We start from the raw sequence: 18,986 nt of genomic DNA, 5'->3' as shown, positions 1-18,986 counted from the left end.
TGGCAGTATCAGCGTCAATAACTTTGTCTAGAATAGAGTCAAAGAAATTTGTTATCGTAAGCAGAACTTTAGTAACAATGAAGCAAGTTTTACCAGACTCTAGCACTGATCGCCAATATTTTCAATTTGGGATGCTGCATTTATAGTAGAAGGACGGCTTTGTCAAATTAGGCATAAACCCAACCTAGGTGCAAGATAGCGTTGTTCCACTTTAGCGTCTGTTAGCAAAAAAACTAGCTCTGGATGCGCGGAAGTGGAAGGGTGGTCGACTATCTTGTTATGTTTTTAAAGCGGATTGCTAAAATAAGCAATTCCCCTAACGTCCAATATCCTTAAAGGAAATTCTACAATCTAGTATAACGTACGAAAAAAAGTGTCACCATCTTTGTTGAAATTAATATCTTTAGATGATTAATTTTTTGTTCTATTATTTAAAAGAAAAATCTAAAATTTTTAGGTAGTAGTTTCGGATTCATATGAAAAAGATAGGTCCAGTGCTACACTAATACAGTTATAAGCCGCAACTAAATATATTTCTAGTAATTTCCAAAGCTAGTTCCTATAATAAGCGATCTTATAATATTGGTTTCGATTATCTCGATCGCCGTTAGATACGTACGTTTAATCATATCAATTTTTGACTTCTTCGCCAATCTCAATAAAACCTACTTTTTTGATGGGGTAATTTGTCTTCGTTCATCAGCCACTTGACAGACATCTCAATTTTACAAATAGGAATACAATTAAATGCTTCCGCGTCAATTCGTGTGGCATCTAAAAACCACGCTTTTTGTTAAGTTGTTTTTTGATAATATTACGACTATTAACGTATAGATTTTGCTTAGTTTCGTTAATTGTTTTCATAATTGGTCGACCACTAAGGGGATCACCTTTTACAAACGAAGTCTCCACAACGAACAGGACTATTGTTGAGCTATTTTTTTTTCCGAAAATACACAAACAGTTCAAAAATGTCTTCATAAGCCATTGGAAAATATGGCAAATTTTTGCAGACATTTTGCTCATCTTCGAAGTTATGTCCGGATAGAGTCACTCTAACTGCTATCAAATAATACGGGGGCCGATTGGGCGAGACATGATACGTGACCTTAAGGCCATCTAGCAGGATAAATGGTCAATACTTTTCAAATAATCCATATGTATATTGTGTTCGGATTTGTCTTGCTCACGGCGATATTTACTTGAGCGTGAAAACATAATTTGTCAGAAGGTACGATGCACACCAGCTTAGATTCTCCGTGAGGTATGAGATCTTAGCATATATTTCCTTTTTCGGAGATTTTCCTCTTCTCTCTTCTGATCGAGATTTTTCTAACTAATTTCGTTGTTGAAATATATTGTAATAATCTATCTTTGGCCATGACTGATACGTGTGTTAATTCAAGATGACTCATGCCCTTTGAGATGTATGACCTTAAAGTGATCTAGTTAGAAAAACAGTCAATACGTCTGTGGCAATCTAATATAAAGCCTGTCTATCTAGAGATAAAATGACAGAAATCTGGCTATTATCCCCGAACACCCCGCTTACCTAATCGAAGAAACAATGGATGAACACTCGTCTATGTCATTGCAATTAGGCGCATATTAGTGTACAGCCTATTTAGATCGATTACCGTGACAACCATGCACACAACACAATTTGGTATAAATGGATTTGAATCTAATCTGAAGATTAATTACAGCCTATCATCATCTGATGAAGCTAAAAATCGACATATTTGAATACTGCAACAAGTAGCCAGTTTTATGTACGTGAGTCGTGGTGTCATTATGACATACGATATCAGAGTTATGGCTCACATTTTTTGCATTGGGATAAATCAGTAATATTCCGTAGCCGGAATTAATTGTACGCGTAGTTAGAGCATGAAGATATGCACACAATGATCTGTAATAGCTTGAGGAGTATAGCTTCTTAACAACGACTACAAATCCTGAAAACAAATTATTCATCGTCCTATCATGGCCTTCTAGGTATTTTGATTGGGGGTTCACTTACGCCGTTACACGGCTATTGCCCTTTTTGACGACAAATTCTTTCTGAGATGCCCTATGGTTATTAAAGTCAGCTATACAAGAGTGTACAGCAAAATCGAGTCCAAGGCCAACGTTAGGCTTAACGCCAATTACTGCGAAAGTTAGCATGTGCAAACGAGACCGCAAAATCTCGTATCTGCTTCTCTGCAATATTCTTCATCTCATAGAGCCCCGATAAAATTTGTACATTTAATCATTTTTCTTGCGGTTTACATGTAAAGGTCGTAGGTCGTGCGTCCTAGCAAAAGCTGATCCTTTTGTTCTAAACGCCTCATATTAAACCAGCTATATATTCTATTTGATTTTTGCTGTGCATTTAATGAAAACTGCAGATTTCAAATAAACTGTACAGGATGCTGATAACAAATTATGAAAAGATCGTTCTTGAAAGAAGTTCTTCTTGCAACGTAGATTTCTACTTATCCATTGCTATATCTGACTCGATAACGTACCTACTACGCACAACCTGTTGAGGTTCAAACCTACGTCGATTGAAACTCCTACGAGAACTGATGTCATCTTCATGGTGCATTCGTCAACACCAATCGAAGGTTTGAGTTTAATAGTCCCAGTTTAAAAGCCCCGTTCCTCGACTGGTCGATCTGCCTTTTAGACAAGGATTTAAGTTATAAGATATAACCTCTGATTACTCTGTATTATAAACGAATTCGGTATGTTCATCACAATTCACGTGCCTTTAAAAAAAAAAGTCAGACTTTTGTGTGAACCGAACCACTTGCTGATAAATTAGAATATATTAAGTATATTAGTAATCTGACATAAATATCTAAGAAAAAGAAGCAACTTTTATTTCGACGGTGGTCTATGTGTATATATCTATTATATACAGACAACGCTGATAAATATGTTTATACATATTCTCTTAAATACATAGTAAATAAATAGTCGAACATCTTGGCACAAAAAAAGGTCTACTATAGCAAGAGAAGTCCTAGTGCGTATTACGTAAGTTGTGACAGCACATCATATCGATATAGCCAGAGTAATTTTCTATTGGCGTGTATTCAGACAACGAACCAGTCTTGCGTGCGCTCATAGACGAAAGGCCTGTTGAACAGACAACCCTTCTGCTCTGGCAAGCCATTTAAGCGTACATCGAGTGGCACGTATGACAACAAAGAGTGCGTTATGACGGCACTGCAGACAACACTAAGAAGAAAGCTTCGAGGGATGGCTGTAGAGGCGTTCATATTGAAGAAAAACCTCAGTACCGTTCGGTAGTAATCAGTTATTATCTAATAATAACTGATTACTAGAATTATCTAGTAATTAGTAATTATCTAGAAATTCTGCATATAAACTAAGTCCATAACTTCAAACTTCAATAAAATTACATTTAAATTATCTGCAAATTGTTTTACAATTTTATGCTGCGATTTTACTTAAGTCCATTTAAGTTTACCTATGTTTTTCACCGTTTCGAGTTAAAAAAATATCTCAGTCCTTCTCTATTTCATCAGCAAAGATTTGTAATACGTACCCTTTATTTATTTCTTTCCTTCAAAGAACCAAGCACACGTTCATATATTTACAGTTTTTCTTCTTTTGTTTTTATCTACCTTTAAGTCTTTGTATGTTTAAAAAAAAATTGTTTCAGTTTCCTTCCCGTTTAGAACCTCGTCTGAATTTAAAATTTTTCCCTATTATCTGTAACCATCTGCAGCATCCGAGGTCAAAGTACTTAAGAGTTTGTTTAAAAGTATACCTTGAGAAGAACGGATAGGCCTTATATTTCATTGCATTGATAAACACGCTGGATAGGGATTCTGTAACTGGAATAGCTGTGCTTTGTTGTTCAACTAACGGCTTGTACAGCTCGAACACAATGAGCTGCGTTAGTCTTTGGAAAGGTCTTGACGTTGCCCTATTTGCTTGCACGCTAACGAGCTACTACTGGCCAACATGAAAAGGACATGTTCTTTCGGCTTAAGCTGAGATTATTTATATTTGGCTGTCAGATCTTTCATGAGACGCGACGTGTACTGCCTCAATGGTGTTTCTGCCTCTCATGCAAGAATAGATCGCTGCGTGAGGCTGTTATTTCAGCAAACGGAATTTAGAGGAAACTAAAAACGTTATATTTGGACATTCTTATGTGACATGTATATATAAAAATTAACGTCCCATTGGAAACAATTCATCGTTAGTTTGCCCTATATTGACCACTGAATACAAAACAACATATACAGCAGTGAGGATAAAGTGCTCTCGTAGTTCTCTGATTCGGTAAATCTTTCAGATGGCAGATAGTAGAAACAACAGCCAGCAAGCGAGCACAATTATTGAGGACACAAACCCATTCTACTATGAGAACTCCGCTGCTAATCTAAACTTCCACCTCTTCAACCCAAACCCATTCCCCCTATTGAACGGAGCCCTTGCAACCACCTTCGAGGGTCTACTCAGCTTCTGTCGAGCACTTGCAAGATGTAAAAAGGGTCATCCTTAAAATGGCCTCCGTGTATCCGACGAGAAATCGAATTAGTTTGACAATGTGTTCTTTGCGCCACCCTCAAGTAGCTTCAATCTTAGATTTTCGAACGATTTCGATTTGGAACTACTCAAACCGATGGCATAGTGCAGGGGCAAGGAAGTCGCAGGCTATATGCTCGGGTGAACTTGTGTAAATCAAGTGAGTCTCTGTATTGCTTGCGGATGTACAACTACTACGAAAAACAAGAAGGGATGCTTTTTGCATTCCAAGCTGGTTTGCAATTTTGGAAGAAATACAGAGGCAGAGTACCATACATTGCCTGAGTACTCTCTTTTTTTTCTCTCAGATAAGGTTTAAATATGCGCCCATCTATGCTTTATGAAGAAAACATACGGATCATGTTCTAGCATTCTTAATAATAAGTTAAACAATAAAATAAGAACGAGGCAATAAAACAAATACGTACTATTTTTGTGTGAGCACCACTTTGCTGAGCCACTGTTTTGGAGTGACCCATCTTATGAAGAAAATCGGTTGTCAATCTCTTTCTAAGTTATACAGATGGACGTATTTGACAGACACCTGCACCTGGTACATGCGATAGCTTACCAGGATTAACCTGGTAGTCATTTAACAAAGTTCTGTCATGTGTGATGAGTTAGCTGGTCTACTTATACTTGTAGGTGTACGGGAACTGTGTCTGTGTTGTCTAAATCGTTTGCGAAGGGTTTCAATAGCTGATAGTACTCGATAATTTTAGTCGTTTATGCAATAATGTACCTTTGAAACATAGAACTTTAGAGCGGCGCAATATATATATAGAGAAGTAAATAGTCAAGTTCGCTTTATTTAATATGAAGCTTGATCAGAGTAAATAAACTGCTGTATTTACCTAGTGATAAAGCTGAAAAATACCAATACTCACAAAACCTTTACTGCAAAAACTACGTTATGTTCTTTTTACTATAGTAGATCTAATTATTGATTTTTAGTTCGTTCTCTTCATTTTTGAGCTTTTCGTTTATATATGTGAAGAGCACATGGTTTTGATATGTTAAATGCTACAGCAATATATAATGTAGTTTTGCTTCAAACACTTTTCCTATAATAACACTAAGACTGTTATGAGCTTATGATACACAAGGATGCCTGGTTGCTACGTATCTGTGGTTTGGCAATTTGAAATGGATACCGCTGGTGAAAGCTTTTTTTTTTTACTTAATTTTCGAAATTCTACCGTTCTGTTGGTCAAAATTAAATCAACTTATATCTTGTCTGACAAACAATAATTATTCCTGACGAATTGGATAGATATATTGTGTTTTGAAGCCGTGCAGATGATTCGGAACGTATCCGGATCTGACTGGAGGGGTAAAATTTAAAACCTAAGTGGCCGATATTCTGGTACATTTATTTGATCAAATTATTAGTTTATTATTGACCGCCTGTCTTCGATAATTTCCACGCATTCGTATGCTAATTAAATTAGAGCTTCTAATGACTACTAGTATTTATATATTATTTGTAAAAAAATTGACTTTTATTGAACAATGGCTACGTTATGTATACATATATGTTGTTTTATATAAGTATGTAGTAAACACTTAACCAAGGATCGACACATGACAGCTTGGCTTCGTGGCCCATACAGGCTCACCTACAGAGTAGTATCTAACAAATGCACGCTCGTGTAAACGCGTGCAGTCGACGAACATTGTAACAATACAAGCTTTGCGCATTAACCATACGGCTATACGTAGAGAAAGAAAAATGCAACATTCACTACAAGATAATCTAAGTTCACAACTTAAATTTATCATATTTTTTGGTTACACAGTTATTGTGGTGTTATTTTTTTGTAAGTGTATCATTCCAGTATTGCTAGCGGTCATCTCAATGACATCGGTCATAATGTAGAATGATATTGCCGAGGCGACCGCTGTTCTCTAACAGTTGCAGCGTAACTAAGTTGAACCCACGCTATACAATGCAACTAAAAACTAATAAGACCTTTTTAACTTGGTGTAGAGGCTGATACACCTATTTGTATTATCAGGATATTCAGTATTCTAGTACTTCCATCCTATTGTCAATTTCTTTAAAAATAGGCATCAAGATGAGAAACGAATTCGGTGCTCGGAAAGTTTTATCTGTACACTCTTCAATACCAACTGTACAGTTTGTCTATTACTTTTCGTCATCAGAGCTCTAAGGTGGCACTTTAGATCACCAAAGAGTCCTGATTTGAAGGGGAATACCCGAGTTCCACTTCGGTAGGGCGCACTGTTTGCCTTGCCGTAGAAAATGTTGGCGGAATCTGTACACACTGGCTTCACTTTACGAACTTAGAAGTAAGTGTTAATTATTACTATTAGAGGAAAATCAAATCAAACTATTGAAAGATGCTTGCAGAATATTTTGTAGTTCTTTCAGCTTTCCGAAGGTGACGCTGCATCCAGTGCAGCTTTTCGGCCATTAACGACTGGAAGGGTGAAAGAATTTCCTTGTCTTAGATCGTCATTGAAACTGAAACAAAAACTCCGAAACTTGAATAAATATGCAGCTGCTCCTTTTGCTCCCATCTAAATGTAGAAGATAATGCCCTTGACGCTGGTATCAATATTCGCCACTTTCAGACAAACTTTATAAGGACGTATTCATGTACCGTAATCAAAAAACTTATTTTACCTACAAGATTAAGGCTAAGTAAAGAACATATATATATATACACTCAAGTTAATGATAAATACATAGATAACTATTAGCCTTTGACAAAGAAGTATTATTCTACTCATTCATTTTTTCAACTTGGTAGAAAAAAACTGAATTTAAAGCAAACAATGCTCCATGCGAAGATCTTCACGTTTTCATCCTGCTTGCTTTCTTTTTATTTTTGTCTACGGTTTTTTTTGTGCTCCCAGTTGAATTAAGCAGGATAAGGGCAGGCCTGTCGATAGGCTAATGGGGGGGGGGGGGACTAGCAAGCGACCTGTCGCATGACATTTATCTGTACAGCTGCAATTCTCATCCCCATCTGAGCTCGCCATTTCATCGCACGCAGAACGATGTAAAGTGGTGTACGTGCATGCGACCAAGAGGATGGCGGTGGAGGAAGCGATCGGCACGTACAGGCAAATGAGTGGCTGGTCGAGCTTGCGTGCCGATCCAAGCTACTAACAAGCTCCGTCGTCGAGTTCGTTCGGCTTCAGCTATTTCCAGCACCGAAGGACGGAATAAACCAAAACGAAACAGCTTTACTGCAGGGCCTACATGCTCTCTCGGTTCATTCGCTGTTGTTAGCTGCAGGCTTGCAATAGCAATTTCATGCATATCATGGGAAAGCATGGCGTGCAGGCAAAACGTATTTCGGTCTAGTCGATTCTCCGAATTTCGGCCCTTTTCTGCATAGAGACAAATAACACTTCCTTTTTTGGCCCAATCATATTCTAAACAACATGGATCTCGCTATCTTTTTACGGCAGAAAAAAACACAATGCAGAAGTGCAATGAAAATCATTTAGTTTTTTTTTTTTTCATATCAGCAAAGCGTCAGATACGTTGGTTTCTGAGATTCTATTCGAATGTGAATCATTTTGATAGGTTCTATCTCAAACACTCCAGTGTCTGTGCGGAAGTACACGGTGAATTAGTTTCACTGAAGGACATGGCTGTAAGATACCTTTGACATAAAATCTGTCTTAGATTAATATTACTCCAATAAAATCTAAATACGTCATAAACGTGTAATATAAGACAGTGTAACATGATTACTATGATTGGTCCTCCAAATTGTGAACTAAGCTACGTTTGTCTTACTAGGCATTGTCATCGTCTGCGGATAATAACCTTTTGTTTTTTTTTCTTTTTTATAATAATAATAATTATATTTATTATTTGTAATAATAATAATTATCTATAATTCACTCAGTTAATTTGATTAATTTAATTAATTATTATTTCTTTTAATTAGCTTTCGCAAGTAGCTCTATTAGTTGTACGCTAATTCAGAAGCCGCTTATCAGCCATGACCAGCTATTGAGCAAACGATGCGAATCACAATACGATAAATTATGTACTTCATTCATTCGTGAAAAGCAAAAAAATCACGGTTTCTAAGAAAAACACCCTAATAACTTGCTACCGACTACGCCTCGATATCTTCCAGTGGGTTCGGTTCGAACTGTGATAATTAACTCTAATTCATTCGTTGGAACGCCTTACCCTCGCTCAGCGTCTAACACACCCAACTGGGCATCATTCACCGGAGTTAATTCCTTCGATGATATTACTCTTGTTTATATCGAATCAAAATTTATTTAGCTAATATTTGTGAAAGACGGCACCTTCTTCAAATCTTAATGGCTGTAAACTTTCATCAGTCCTTTACATAACAACAATTATCGAAGGATAGCGTAACAAGGTACACCTCTCTTAAGCTATCATTCTATTGCTAAAGCTTGAGGTAATTAAAAAAAATATTCTATGTATATAGGTGGGAAAGGTTTGTCAGGGAAAGCACAAATCTTTTTTTTTTTCATACACCTGCTCTTTATAAAACTATATGGCAAGGAAAAATCTTTTGTATTTACTGAATCTTTCACGACTAAACGATTTTAACAATTAAACCTCTAGCACCTGTTTCTATCTATCCGTTTCTGCCCTATTACCTAAAAAATCAGTTGAAAACACTGTAAATGAAACATTGTACACCCTTACTGGTAAAAAATAATTTCTAATTATGGCCATTTTTCAATAAAATATTATACTGAAAACACGCCTGTGTTTTCAATTAATTAACTATTCCAGTGTTTCATTTGTGGCAGATTCCGCTTACAGTATAGTTCATGTGAGCAATGAAATGGATACCGTGTATGGTATGGTGTAGCGTGTTATTTCCTCCAGAATCGACAAACGAACTTTTGCAGAAGGACTAAAGGCCACTGTATGCAATATAACGGCTATACGTTCCTATACCGGCCTCAGACCTCTTCTCTTTGTCCAGCTGCCATAAGCGGATTCTCTGGACAACTCTTGCAGTAGGTTAATGGGGACATGAACGCGCACGAGTTACGTATGCTCACGAACTGATGCTTGTGTGTACGTGCATGCACCCTTTAGCATTAATCTTCCTCAAGCTTTTTCCATGCATCTTGGCTACCCACAGAGTCGTAGACGTCATTGGCAGGTAGTGCGATGACAAGGAAAGTCAATCTAATCGATTTTCCGCGATGGCCTCCTATTAAGCAAAGGACCAATCAAGGTATCTGCCATTCGTTGGTAGAATGTCTAGCACAAAAACGGATCATCTTTATTACGATTGCAAAAAGATTGGAGACGATACGAACCACCTAATCCTAAAAGTGTGTTTATCTCTTAAGATTTATCACTAGAAACGTGCGCTACTTTGTGCATGATCCATCTTTGAAGTTGTTCGCGGCGTTCATTGAGCAGCGGAAAGCAAATCCCGCCACCAGCGTTGTTTGTGCATCAGAAATCTGTGCCGAAGGAAACAATACTCTGCTATATATGTTTGTTTTTTGAACCAAAACTCCAGTGCATGCCTTTTATTGCGTGACTTCGTGACATAGATGTGGTAGGTAACAGAGCAGGCGAAGAAGAATTATGTATTGTACAAGTGTGAAACCACCCATTTTACTACTCATTCGAAGTGATTTAGTTATCAACAACAAATACAGCCCATTTTTATAGAGAAATTCCCAATAAGAACTTATATATATATACAACATTAAAAAATATATAAAATATTTTTAAAAGGATTAGTCGTAACAACATATCGTAACCGTACAGCAAGAAGTCAACGCAGTTGATTTTATCCAAAATATCCACACTTATTAAATACATAGAGCTGTACAGGTCTATAATCATTCGGCGTAACCCTGAATGCAGAGCTGCAGAACACAGAAGCTCATGCGATACACCTCAGCCAGTCCTCAACTGATTATAGAATAACAGATCGTACGCACAAGCCAAGCTGAAAGGCGCTAGCATAGCGGTTCATTCCAGACAGCTAATTAAGTAAGACGACCAATGGACTTGGCTGTAGCTACGAACTATTCGCTAACGACTCGTAGGCCAACCAGGGATGATTTCGCTTGAGTTACAGAACAGGAGCTGTCATAGCTCTATGTAGAACACGTAATTTGAAATAATTATCCTGCAAGGCGCACCTAAATTCAGGCATATCTTGTTCTCATTCCTAACATACGACGAACCATACTATTTACATATCTAATCGGTGCCAGAAAATTTCGCCTCTATCTGTTCGAAACGGCGCCAATGAGGATTTTCGTTGTAATGTTTTGAAGAAATTTCATGCATCTCGTCCCATAACAGCTATTCTCGTAACAGGCGAGTGTGACGGCCGCTATAGCGATAATCTAACCATAACAGAAGTTTCCGTAAAGTTGTGAAAACTGAGCTCCGTCGCTTCCAGTTAACCTAAGGAAAGTTAACCATTTAATATGAAGAGCTGAGAAATCTAATCAAGCTAATCACGATTTAGGACCCGACGACATACGTGAGTCAGCGGAATGTATCGTGAAACGAATCCCGTTCATCCAGCTAATGCAGCGGCGACCAGTCTCTCGAACGACGAGCCATGTCTAAAAAACTTAGACCCTCAACAAATCAAGTTTCTTGACGAAGAGTGTATTCTCGTAGATGAAAATGACAACGCCATTGGGACAGCCTCTAAAAAAGAGTGTCATCTGATGGCAAACATCAGAAAAGGTAAATTATATCGGTACTTAACACTAGGATTTCTATCGACGATTTTGTATGTTCTAAAAGTAGAGAGTTTGAAATATTGAATCAATCGTGTGTCTTAAGCCTGGAAGATAAACATGTAGACATCGTTTGCGATCGCCAAAAAAACAGAAAGATAATATGCAAATACATTAGCATTTTTCTAAATTAGATAAGTGTCACTTCTAGCTGTCTTGCTGTATATGTTTCCTGCAAAGGTATGCTTCACCGAGCGTTCTCGGTCTTCCTATTTAACTCTGTCGGCGAACTACTGATTACGCAGCGTTCAGATGAAAAGATCACGTTTCCCGGTTATTTTACCAATACATGCTGCTCGCATCCGTTAGCGATTCCGTCAGAACACACAGAAGATCCCCTCATAGGCGTTAAGCGTGCTGCTCACCGTCGAATGGTTAGCGAACTGGGTATCTCTCCTGAAGAGGTAATTGCGATGTAACTTATGTACGCGGTCAGATATCTGTGGCTTGCGCTTTGTACGTCACTGCTATATGTGCTATATGTCGGAGCCACTTTCGCAATACCATAGAATAATCGTAAAGGTAACCAAATAATGTTATGCACACGTATAACAGCTTTATTTTGTCTTCAAACTATAGAGCACGAGGCGACAATCTTACACTATTCAATTGGTATACTTTGACATGATTTTTTTCATAGCTATAGTGATAATCGAACGCGTCATTATTATATAGACTGTATATTTATTTGGCCGGATTTCGTTTCCTCGGATAGTTCAAAATATTAGTGAAGAAAAAAAACAAACTATTAAGAAAAATTTGCACAAAAATATTTAGATAGAGGTGATACGCACGAAGAATGAGACCGAAAAAGACACCTCTGGCCGCTAGTTTATTCAGCGGATCGATCACTGGTGAAGGATACAACACTTACAGGTATGCACACATGTATTAACAATGCCAAAACGTAACTACTGCGCACAAATCGACAACTACTAAAGAACGTCGATCAGAAAAAAGCTTACTATTTACTTTTTGATAATTGTGCGGCCGAATGAACCACTGTCGTAACACGTTACGAATAGTAGTGGGCAACAAATAACTATGAACAACAACAACAACAACAACAACAACAACAACAACAACAACGAAGCTACTTGTTGTACACAGAATGGCCTTGAGTGGGCTTCTTCTTCCGTTTCAAATGGGAACATCAAATCAACACGAATTGGCGACAATTTGAGATTTTATAGAGAGATGTCTTCCTTCGTCACTTCCTACAAAAACTAAAAATCAAATGATTTCAACGCTCCTATTCTACGAAATAGCTTGACCTATACCATATAATCGCATTTCTCATACGGGAATTCGAGGATACTATATATTCGTCTGTTAGGACCATACTCGTTCATCAGTCCGCTTGTTGGATACAAACCCACAGGGCAATGAATGACCCAGAGAAAGGAATCTCAGTTGATTAGACCGCTGTATTTGTAGTCCTTTCAACGCAAGAAGGTGAGCACACTTATTCTGCTACCAATAAATTTCCATACTGTCATAATGACGACTTCCTCGACTAGAAGAAGAGAAAACCGACAGACATGACAATAATTACCGTCGCAACCATAAAACTGTGCATTGGACAATGTTTGCATCGTGCCTGCTTTTACAGGACAACACACAGAAACGGTAGTATTTAGAAGCAGGAATGAGCCTTTTCCGTTGCTGGCCTACGCGAACCGATCTGGTTCTCATACACATGTATCAAACCAGTCCCCTCCGTGTTGATAATGTGCTAGCTGACACTTGCGACGACTAGCTAATGAAGGCGTGGCCTAACTAGGCCTTCGATAAAATTCCGTGCACGAACTGTACTGATCCAACAAACGATATGCGAACCCATGTAACCTTTTAGTAAATCTGTGATTACCTGCATACCCATAAGAGATCAGGGATGGCGGCTACTGCTCTACAATAGTAACGTTTCCCAACTTTAACTCTTCATCATTTAACACTAGATCGGTTTAGATGGAGGCAAAATTAGCAAAAGATTAAACCAGGACGGATTTTATTGTAACGTAACAATATCTCCTGTGACTATACTTTACAGTTGCCTCTTGAATCATTTCATTATCTGACCCGTATTAAGTACATGGCAGCGTCAAACGATGTCTGGGGCGAGCACGAGATCGACTACATTTTGTTCATTCAGCGCGATATCAAATGCTTAAGGCCAAATCCAAACGAAGTCACATCCACAATTTACCTTCCCCGGGATAAGATTGACTATTTCGTAGGTTTGTATAAGCCTTATTTCAAGAAGGTGCATTCTATACTATGGTAACGGACAGAAACTTTTACCGCGAACAATAATCGACAGGCAAAGATCCCATACCGGATGATGTCTTTTGTTTTCAGAAATACGTATTCTGTTTTGTATAGTCGTCATTCCTTAGCAAACCTAGCTGCGGTATCGATGCAGGTCCTTGGCACCTAATATTTCCTTGCGAGCTTCTTCCGCGAAGTCGAACTACGATAATACTACTTTATTAAATTCTAATAACATTAATTGTTTACGTTTACAGAGTGTCTTTCGGGAACCAATAAGTCGTTGACACCCTGGTTCCAGCTCATCCTCGATATCTTTTTGAAGAAGTGGTGGGATAATTTGGAAAATCTCAAAGCTTTCGAGTCGCATGATGTCATTCATAATTTGAATTAGTTAAATCCTGAATAGCGAAATGGTAAACGGTTTAGCACCTGTGCAAGACTGAGGGAGGAGGAGAACATGGCTAGCAGATACATAGAAATTCATTGAGAAAATGAAGGCTACGTTTTATGACCACTTGTTTTCTACACTTCGTTTCAAGTGCCCTCAGCGGGCGTTGAGGCTATTCGACCTAATGAAACGTCATAGAAAATCAAATCGTTTATTGTTTTTATTCTAAAGCAGCTCAAGGAAATATGACAGCTAAAGATAATTAAATAACCTGCCTCGAAATCAATAGAAGACTGAAGAGCTTATTAACAGCATTCGGCACTCAGCGTATCTATTGACACAAAGTTTATCTATAACAGACAAACGCAAAAAAGTAGTTCTGTCACATATTAGAGGATTTGTATAAACATTTTATAAAAACGTATGTGAACTGCTACTATAACAGTAGGCTTATCAAGACCGATTGCATTAGAAGGAGTAATGGACGTAATCGACTTATCTCTGAAAGCTCACAAAGATTTCATTCTCAAAAACTCCTCGAAATACAGCAGCAGCAGCAGCAGTAGCAGCAGGACCAGGAGCAGCAAAAGTTTAATCTCGAAGACAAATGGATAAAATATGTTGAAAAATTGCTCAATATTGACTAAAAAGGCCAAGTCGATGTACAACGGCCAAAAAAATAAAGGATTCGCAGCAAGACTTCGGTGATCCTTATTGTTTATATACAGTTTTCTATAAAATACCCAATATTACGTTTGTTCTAGCTTTAATTTACGACAACAGAAAAATTACATGAAACTCTATGTATCTCAAAACTCGCGTGCCGGGGCCCCAGACAATGCCAATGCTGAATTCTCTTTACCAATGGTTTCTATGACCGTCAGCGATTTATTGATCCTCACTACAGTTGGGACAGCGGAAAACTAAGCAGCAGATTTGTACTACTTGCAATGAAGGTAGTAGTTTGATATCAGGCATCGGTCTAATAGCCAACGAAGGATAACAATAATAACTACAAGGAATAACAACGGCCCCAGGGAAGCTACGGAGAACTCCAACCCAAACGAATTAGACGGATGACCTAAGGCCATACAGGCATTCAAGCCAAACGTCGCAGAATTCTGTCTTATTGGCACCGTAAGCGACTTCCTTATAATGACTGCCCTTAGAGTTTCCCATCGTTATCATCTTGCCCTGCTTTGCACATACTTACAGCCTCAGACGCAATCTTACAAGAAGCGGACTTAAGCTACTATAATCAAATGGTTAGATTAGATTAAAGCCTATTTCTTGTTGTATGCTGATTGACAACAAGCAGAAAGTCTTCGACGAAAAGGCAACAGGATGCGGAAGACAGTGAAATGCGGCCACAATCAACGCGATCGACAATGCTTGTCGTTCTTGGTGTGGCCTGCCTGCGTGCCCCGTTCTATTGTATATTTTCCGGTCCTATTTGAATGAAAGTATGTTGACCGAGCCGCTGTTGCTGCTTTTTGTATGTGGGTGACTCGGTCGATATCTGTTAGCGTAGTAGTGCTGCCGTTAGCTTCGGGGTAACCGATAATAGACAATTACAACCACAACAGCGTCGCCGATTGGGATCTGCAGGATCGCCACAGACTGTTCTATTGGGGCCGGCTTACGTTGCACGGCTCACCACGTGCCACCAGAGCTCTCCCACCCGTCAGGCTTCTGTGTTCCGTTCTGCTAAGTCTAGACTAGAGAAAAGGTACAGGTCAGGGTAAGCAGCTGCTGGATTGGCGTGTGCCTATGAACCCTTCAGTTCGGCAATAATGATAGCTTTTGCTGTAGTCGTCATGCTGCAATAGCTGTTACTATTATTTTCATGACCGCAGCAGCGGCACACATCCATTTTGATTCGCCTGATCGATCTCATTTACAGGCACACATAAAGCCTAGTTAGCCTGATATGGCTTGCTAGGGAAAACATTCGCGAGTCATGTCATTCTGACATGGCTCATGTCAGAGCGAGCAAGGCGATCGTTTTACTAAAACGACAATGAATGCTACCATTAATCGCACAAAGAAAGGAAAACTAGAGAGAAAAACACTTTTTTTACTCGAAGAAATAGGACAAAAAACAGCGTCGGAAAACAGAAAAACTGATGAATAGGGACACACGGGTGGTAGACAAACGAAGGACGTCGAGGCCTTGATATCAGCCAAAGGAAGCAGCATGAAAAAAATGACCGACAAAGCAAATCATGGTCCTTTGCTAATGAAATAAGCGCGACCTGATTAAATCGACACGTAAAAGCATTGACTGCAGGTAAAATCGTATAGTATGTGAGATTTAGAAATACGTCGTTTTGAGAGGGAGCTAGTCGTCTGATGGAATGCCCCACAGTGGTGCCGAACGTAAATTTACTCTTTGGTTATAACAAAAAGTATGCTACGGCATCTACTTGTATTTGCATTTGTATCGCGTACACCTGCCTTGAGAAAGAGAGACGAAAGGAGATAGAGATACACTCATGATGACCACGTATGGCCAGCTCGTTCTTCAAAGGGCAGTATTGCAATAGTGACACGTAATACGAACGCAAGCATCTATCGGCAGTGCTACTTTTCGTTAGTATTTTTTTGTTCCTTGCATCGGGCCTAAATGTATGTTTCAACTATAAACATCCCGATGTGCCTGTAGCTCCGGTAAGTGTATCGGTTTTCGGGCACGGCAGCCAGTCAACTAGTTATTCCCAGACGATGGACGACCGTATATCAACACCACAGCGAGATGCCTTAAACCAGGAATTGGAACTGACGCTCGCTAGAAGGGATTACCATAACGAATAGTGCTTCCGCTAGTGCGAACCGGGTTAAAGACAGAGGCATGGATATTGCCATTCAAGTACGAACCGTAATGAACCATGTATACGTTACCCTCATATATGAAACTTCTGTGCGGCTGGCAAAATGATATTTGGTAAGGTTATTCAATACTTGGACCTGGAAACTGTAGGCTACTGGAACGCGATCACGGCTACACTATCTTTGTGACATTTTCAATGTTCCAAACATTTCAAGATTTACCACGCTTGAGCTTTTCTCGACAAATTCGAAATCGGCACACGAATACATAATGTTTCTAATTGTAGTATGGCCTGAAAACTGTTGGCTCTCCAAATAATCGTATACTATTTTTCGTGCCGAACGGCCTCGTTCGCTCGGTACGACGACTAGCTATTAAACGGCCGCGACATTCGCTGTCTACGACATGAATGATAACAAAAGTTGTTGGTCGATCTCTTCATAAAATTTATGGGTCGAGTGATCACACAGACATAGCTCGCGCCTCTTTTGGAGCTCTCGCCTCGCAATGATTCGATCTGCGCTAAAAAAACTTGCATCAGGCGAATAAATTCGTGATTATCGAGGATGGGAAATGGGCCCACTTTTCGATCAAAGGATCTCAGCACGAAGAGAAACCTCTCAAAGCGGAAAATGTATTGGGCAAGGCGGGTAAGGAACTGGTTAGAGAAAAGGCAGATACAAGCGTCTAGAAGGATACCATCGTGAGATATCACTCACTAATGGAACTGTGCACCGCTTCCAGTGACTCCATCGACCGGATCTTGCTACTCCTCCACTTCCCGAATGTGTGCTTTGTATTTTTTTAGCCTCAAACAATCCTTTCGGTTCCGTTTTTGTCCTGAATCCTCTACTTATCTTTCGTTGTATTCATTCATCCAGTAGAACCCCATTTTCTCTATTTCATTGGGTGTTGCCAAACATCTCGACGAGGTTGGCGTTCTGCGACAACGGACGCCACCAAGAGTATCGCTTCCCTTTATTCTTGATTTTCGAATCCCCGAGGGCGTGACGACGTCAATAATGGTGCCAACGACAGCTTGGTTCTATCGATCCCAGGAATTGGCAATACATACCGACGTTATTTTGTCTCTATGAATAGCTTCCATCACAAGTTGTGCATCAATCGTTAGTAGTATGAGCGCAATTTAGAAGACCGAGTTTAAATGTAGCAGAAACATACTGCTTCTTAGATCTTTGTTTAATAAATATTTTGAATCTGCATGCATTGATATTTTACAATTTGCCGCAACTACACATTAACATTAAGGGGCAAAATTTTTATATATAGCTGTTGCGAGGAGCAGTAAGAGGTAATAGCATTTCTCCATTCTTGGCGAATTGTGAAACTAGTTAAACGCAGCCAATCCCAGAATAGACTTGATGTGTTTCGGGTCGTACATTATTAAAAGTATTTGTGTGCTCACCGAGAGGCCGCGAAAGTTTAGGAAAATTTCGACGTTGAGAGATGTTTGTTATGCCTGATTGCGTCTTAGCTACCGAAAAATCGTTATTGAATCTTTTTTTTTCCGTTAAAAAAAGATGGCATCATACTTTCGTGTCGTCGACAACATCGAAACAACTTCTACACAAGATACAATGATATCAATTTTGTACTAGATTTGAGACAATGACGATACGATATGCCACATAAAGTCTAATTCCATTAGAAGGGCAACTATCATATGACTGCCTTGTTGTTGTTGAAAAAAATGTTAATTTGACTTCTGAGGTACAACAGTGAAAGAGAAACTGGTATGATGTCCCACAAGTTCCCATGCAAGTACTCTGTTTCGACTATGATGCAGACTTATACTGAACAAAAGGAACGCTTGCTACGAATGGCCTCTTCGAATATCTATCTATGTATTTTAAATTAGCTGAGATGAATAACACACACAGTACAAAATTATAAGTAACCGAGTGTTATGCAACGCAGAGCGTACACAAGCGCTTTATTATGTCCTGGTATTTCCTTTATTGGTATCTATTCCTGGTATCTACATTTTATCTAAACATATTTCACTTCGTTGTTTCAGCGGGACAGGTTATGCACTTCTTTACAATTATACGGAAATATTTACATAGATATTCCACAATATACGCGCATTTTTTAGCACAGTAACTTTTGTTCCGGTGATCAAGTACCATCCTTGCCAGTAATCAACGTTGACGTTTG

At 38.9% G+C, this 18,986-nt stretch overlaps 1 protein-coding gene across 1 annotated transcript; it reads left to right on the top strand.

The window, feature by feature from the left end:
• The first annotated feature begins 9,761 nt into the window (after window positions 1-9,761).
• LOC111242906 (isopentenyl-diphosphate Delta-isomerase 1-like) lies at window positions 9,762-14,677 on the top strand. Its single transcript, XM_022787849.2, has 5 exons — window positions 9,762-10,109; window positions 11,040-11,266; window positions 11,500-11,723; window positions 13,370-13,556; window positions 13,845-14,677. The coding sequence occupies exons 2-5, from the start codon at window positions 11,068-11,070 to the stop codon at window positions 13,979-13,981; spliced, it is 747 nt and encodes a 248-aa protein (XP_022643584.1). The 5' UTR covers window positions 9,762-10,109; window positions 11,040-11,067; the 3' UTR covers window positions 13,982-14,677.
• The last annotated feature ends 4,309 nt before the right edge of the window (window positions 14,678-18,986 follow it).

Source organism: Varroa destructor, unplaced genomic scaffold (genome assembly GCF_002443255.2).
Source record: "Varroa destructor unplaced genomic scaffold, Vdes_3.0 BEIS01000001.1, whole genome shotgun sequence".
Taxonomy (NCBI): Eukaryota; Metazoa; Arthropoda; class Arachnida; order Mesostigmata; family Varroidae; genus Varroa; species Varroa destructor.
This window is presented reverse-complemented; position numbering and strand designations above follow the sequence as displayed.

Coding starts and splice junctions, on each gene's coding strand:
- LOC111242906 (XM_022787849.2), top strand. CDS start 11,068: ATGTATCGTGAAACGAATCCCGTTCATCCAGCTAATGCAGCGGCGACC. Junction 11,724..13,369: donor TGGGTATCTCTCCTGAAGAG/GTAATTGCGATG, acceptor TATACTTTACAG/TTGCCTCTTGAATCATTTCA. Junction 13,557..13,844: donor TAAGATTGACTATTTCGTAG/GTTTGTATAAGC, acceptor TTACGTTTACAG/AGTGTCTTTCGGGAACCAAT.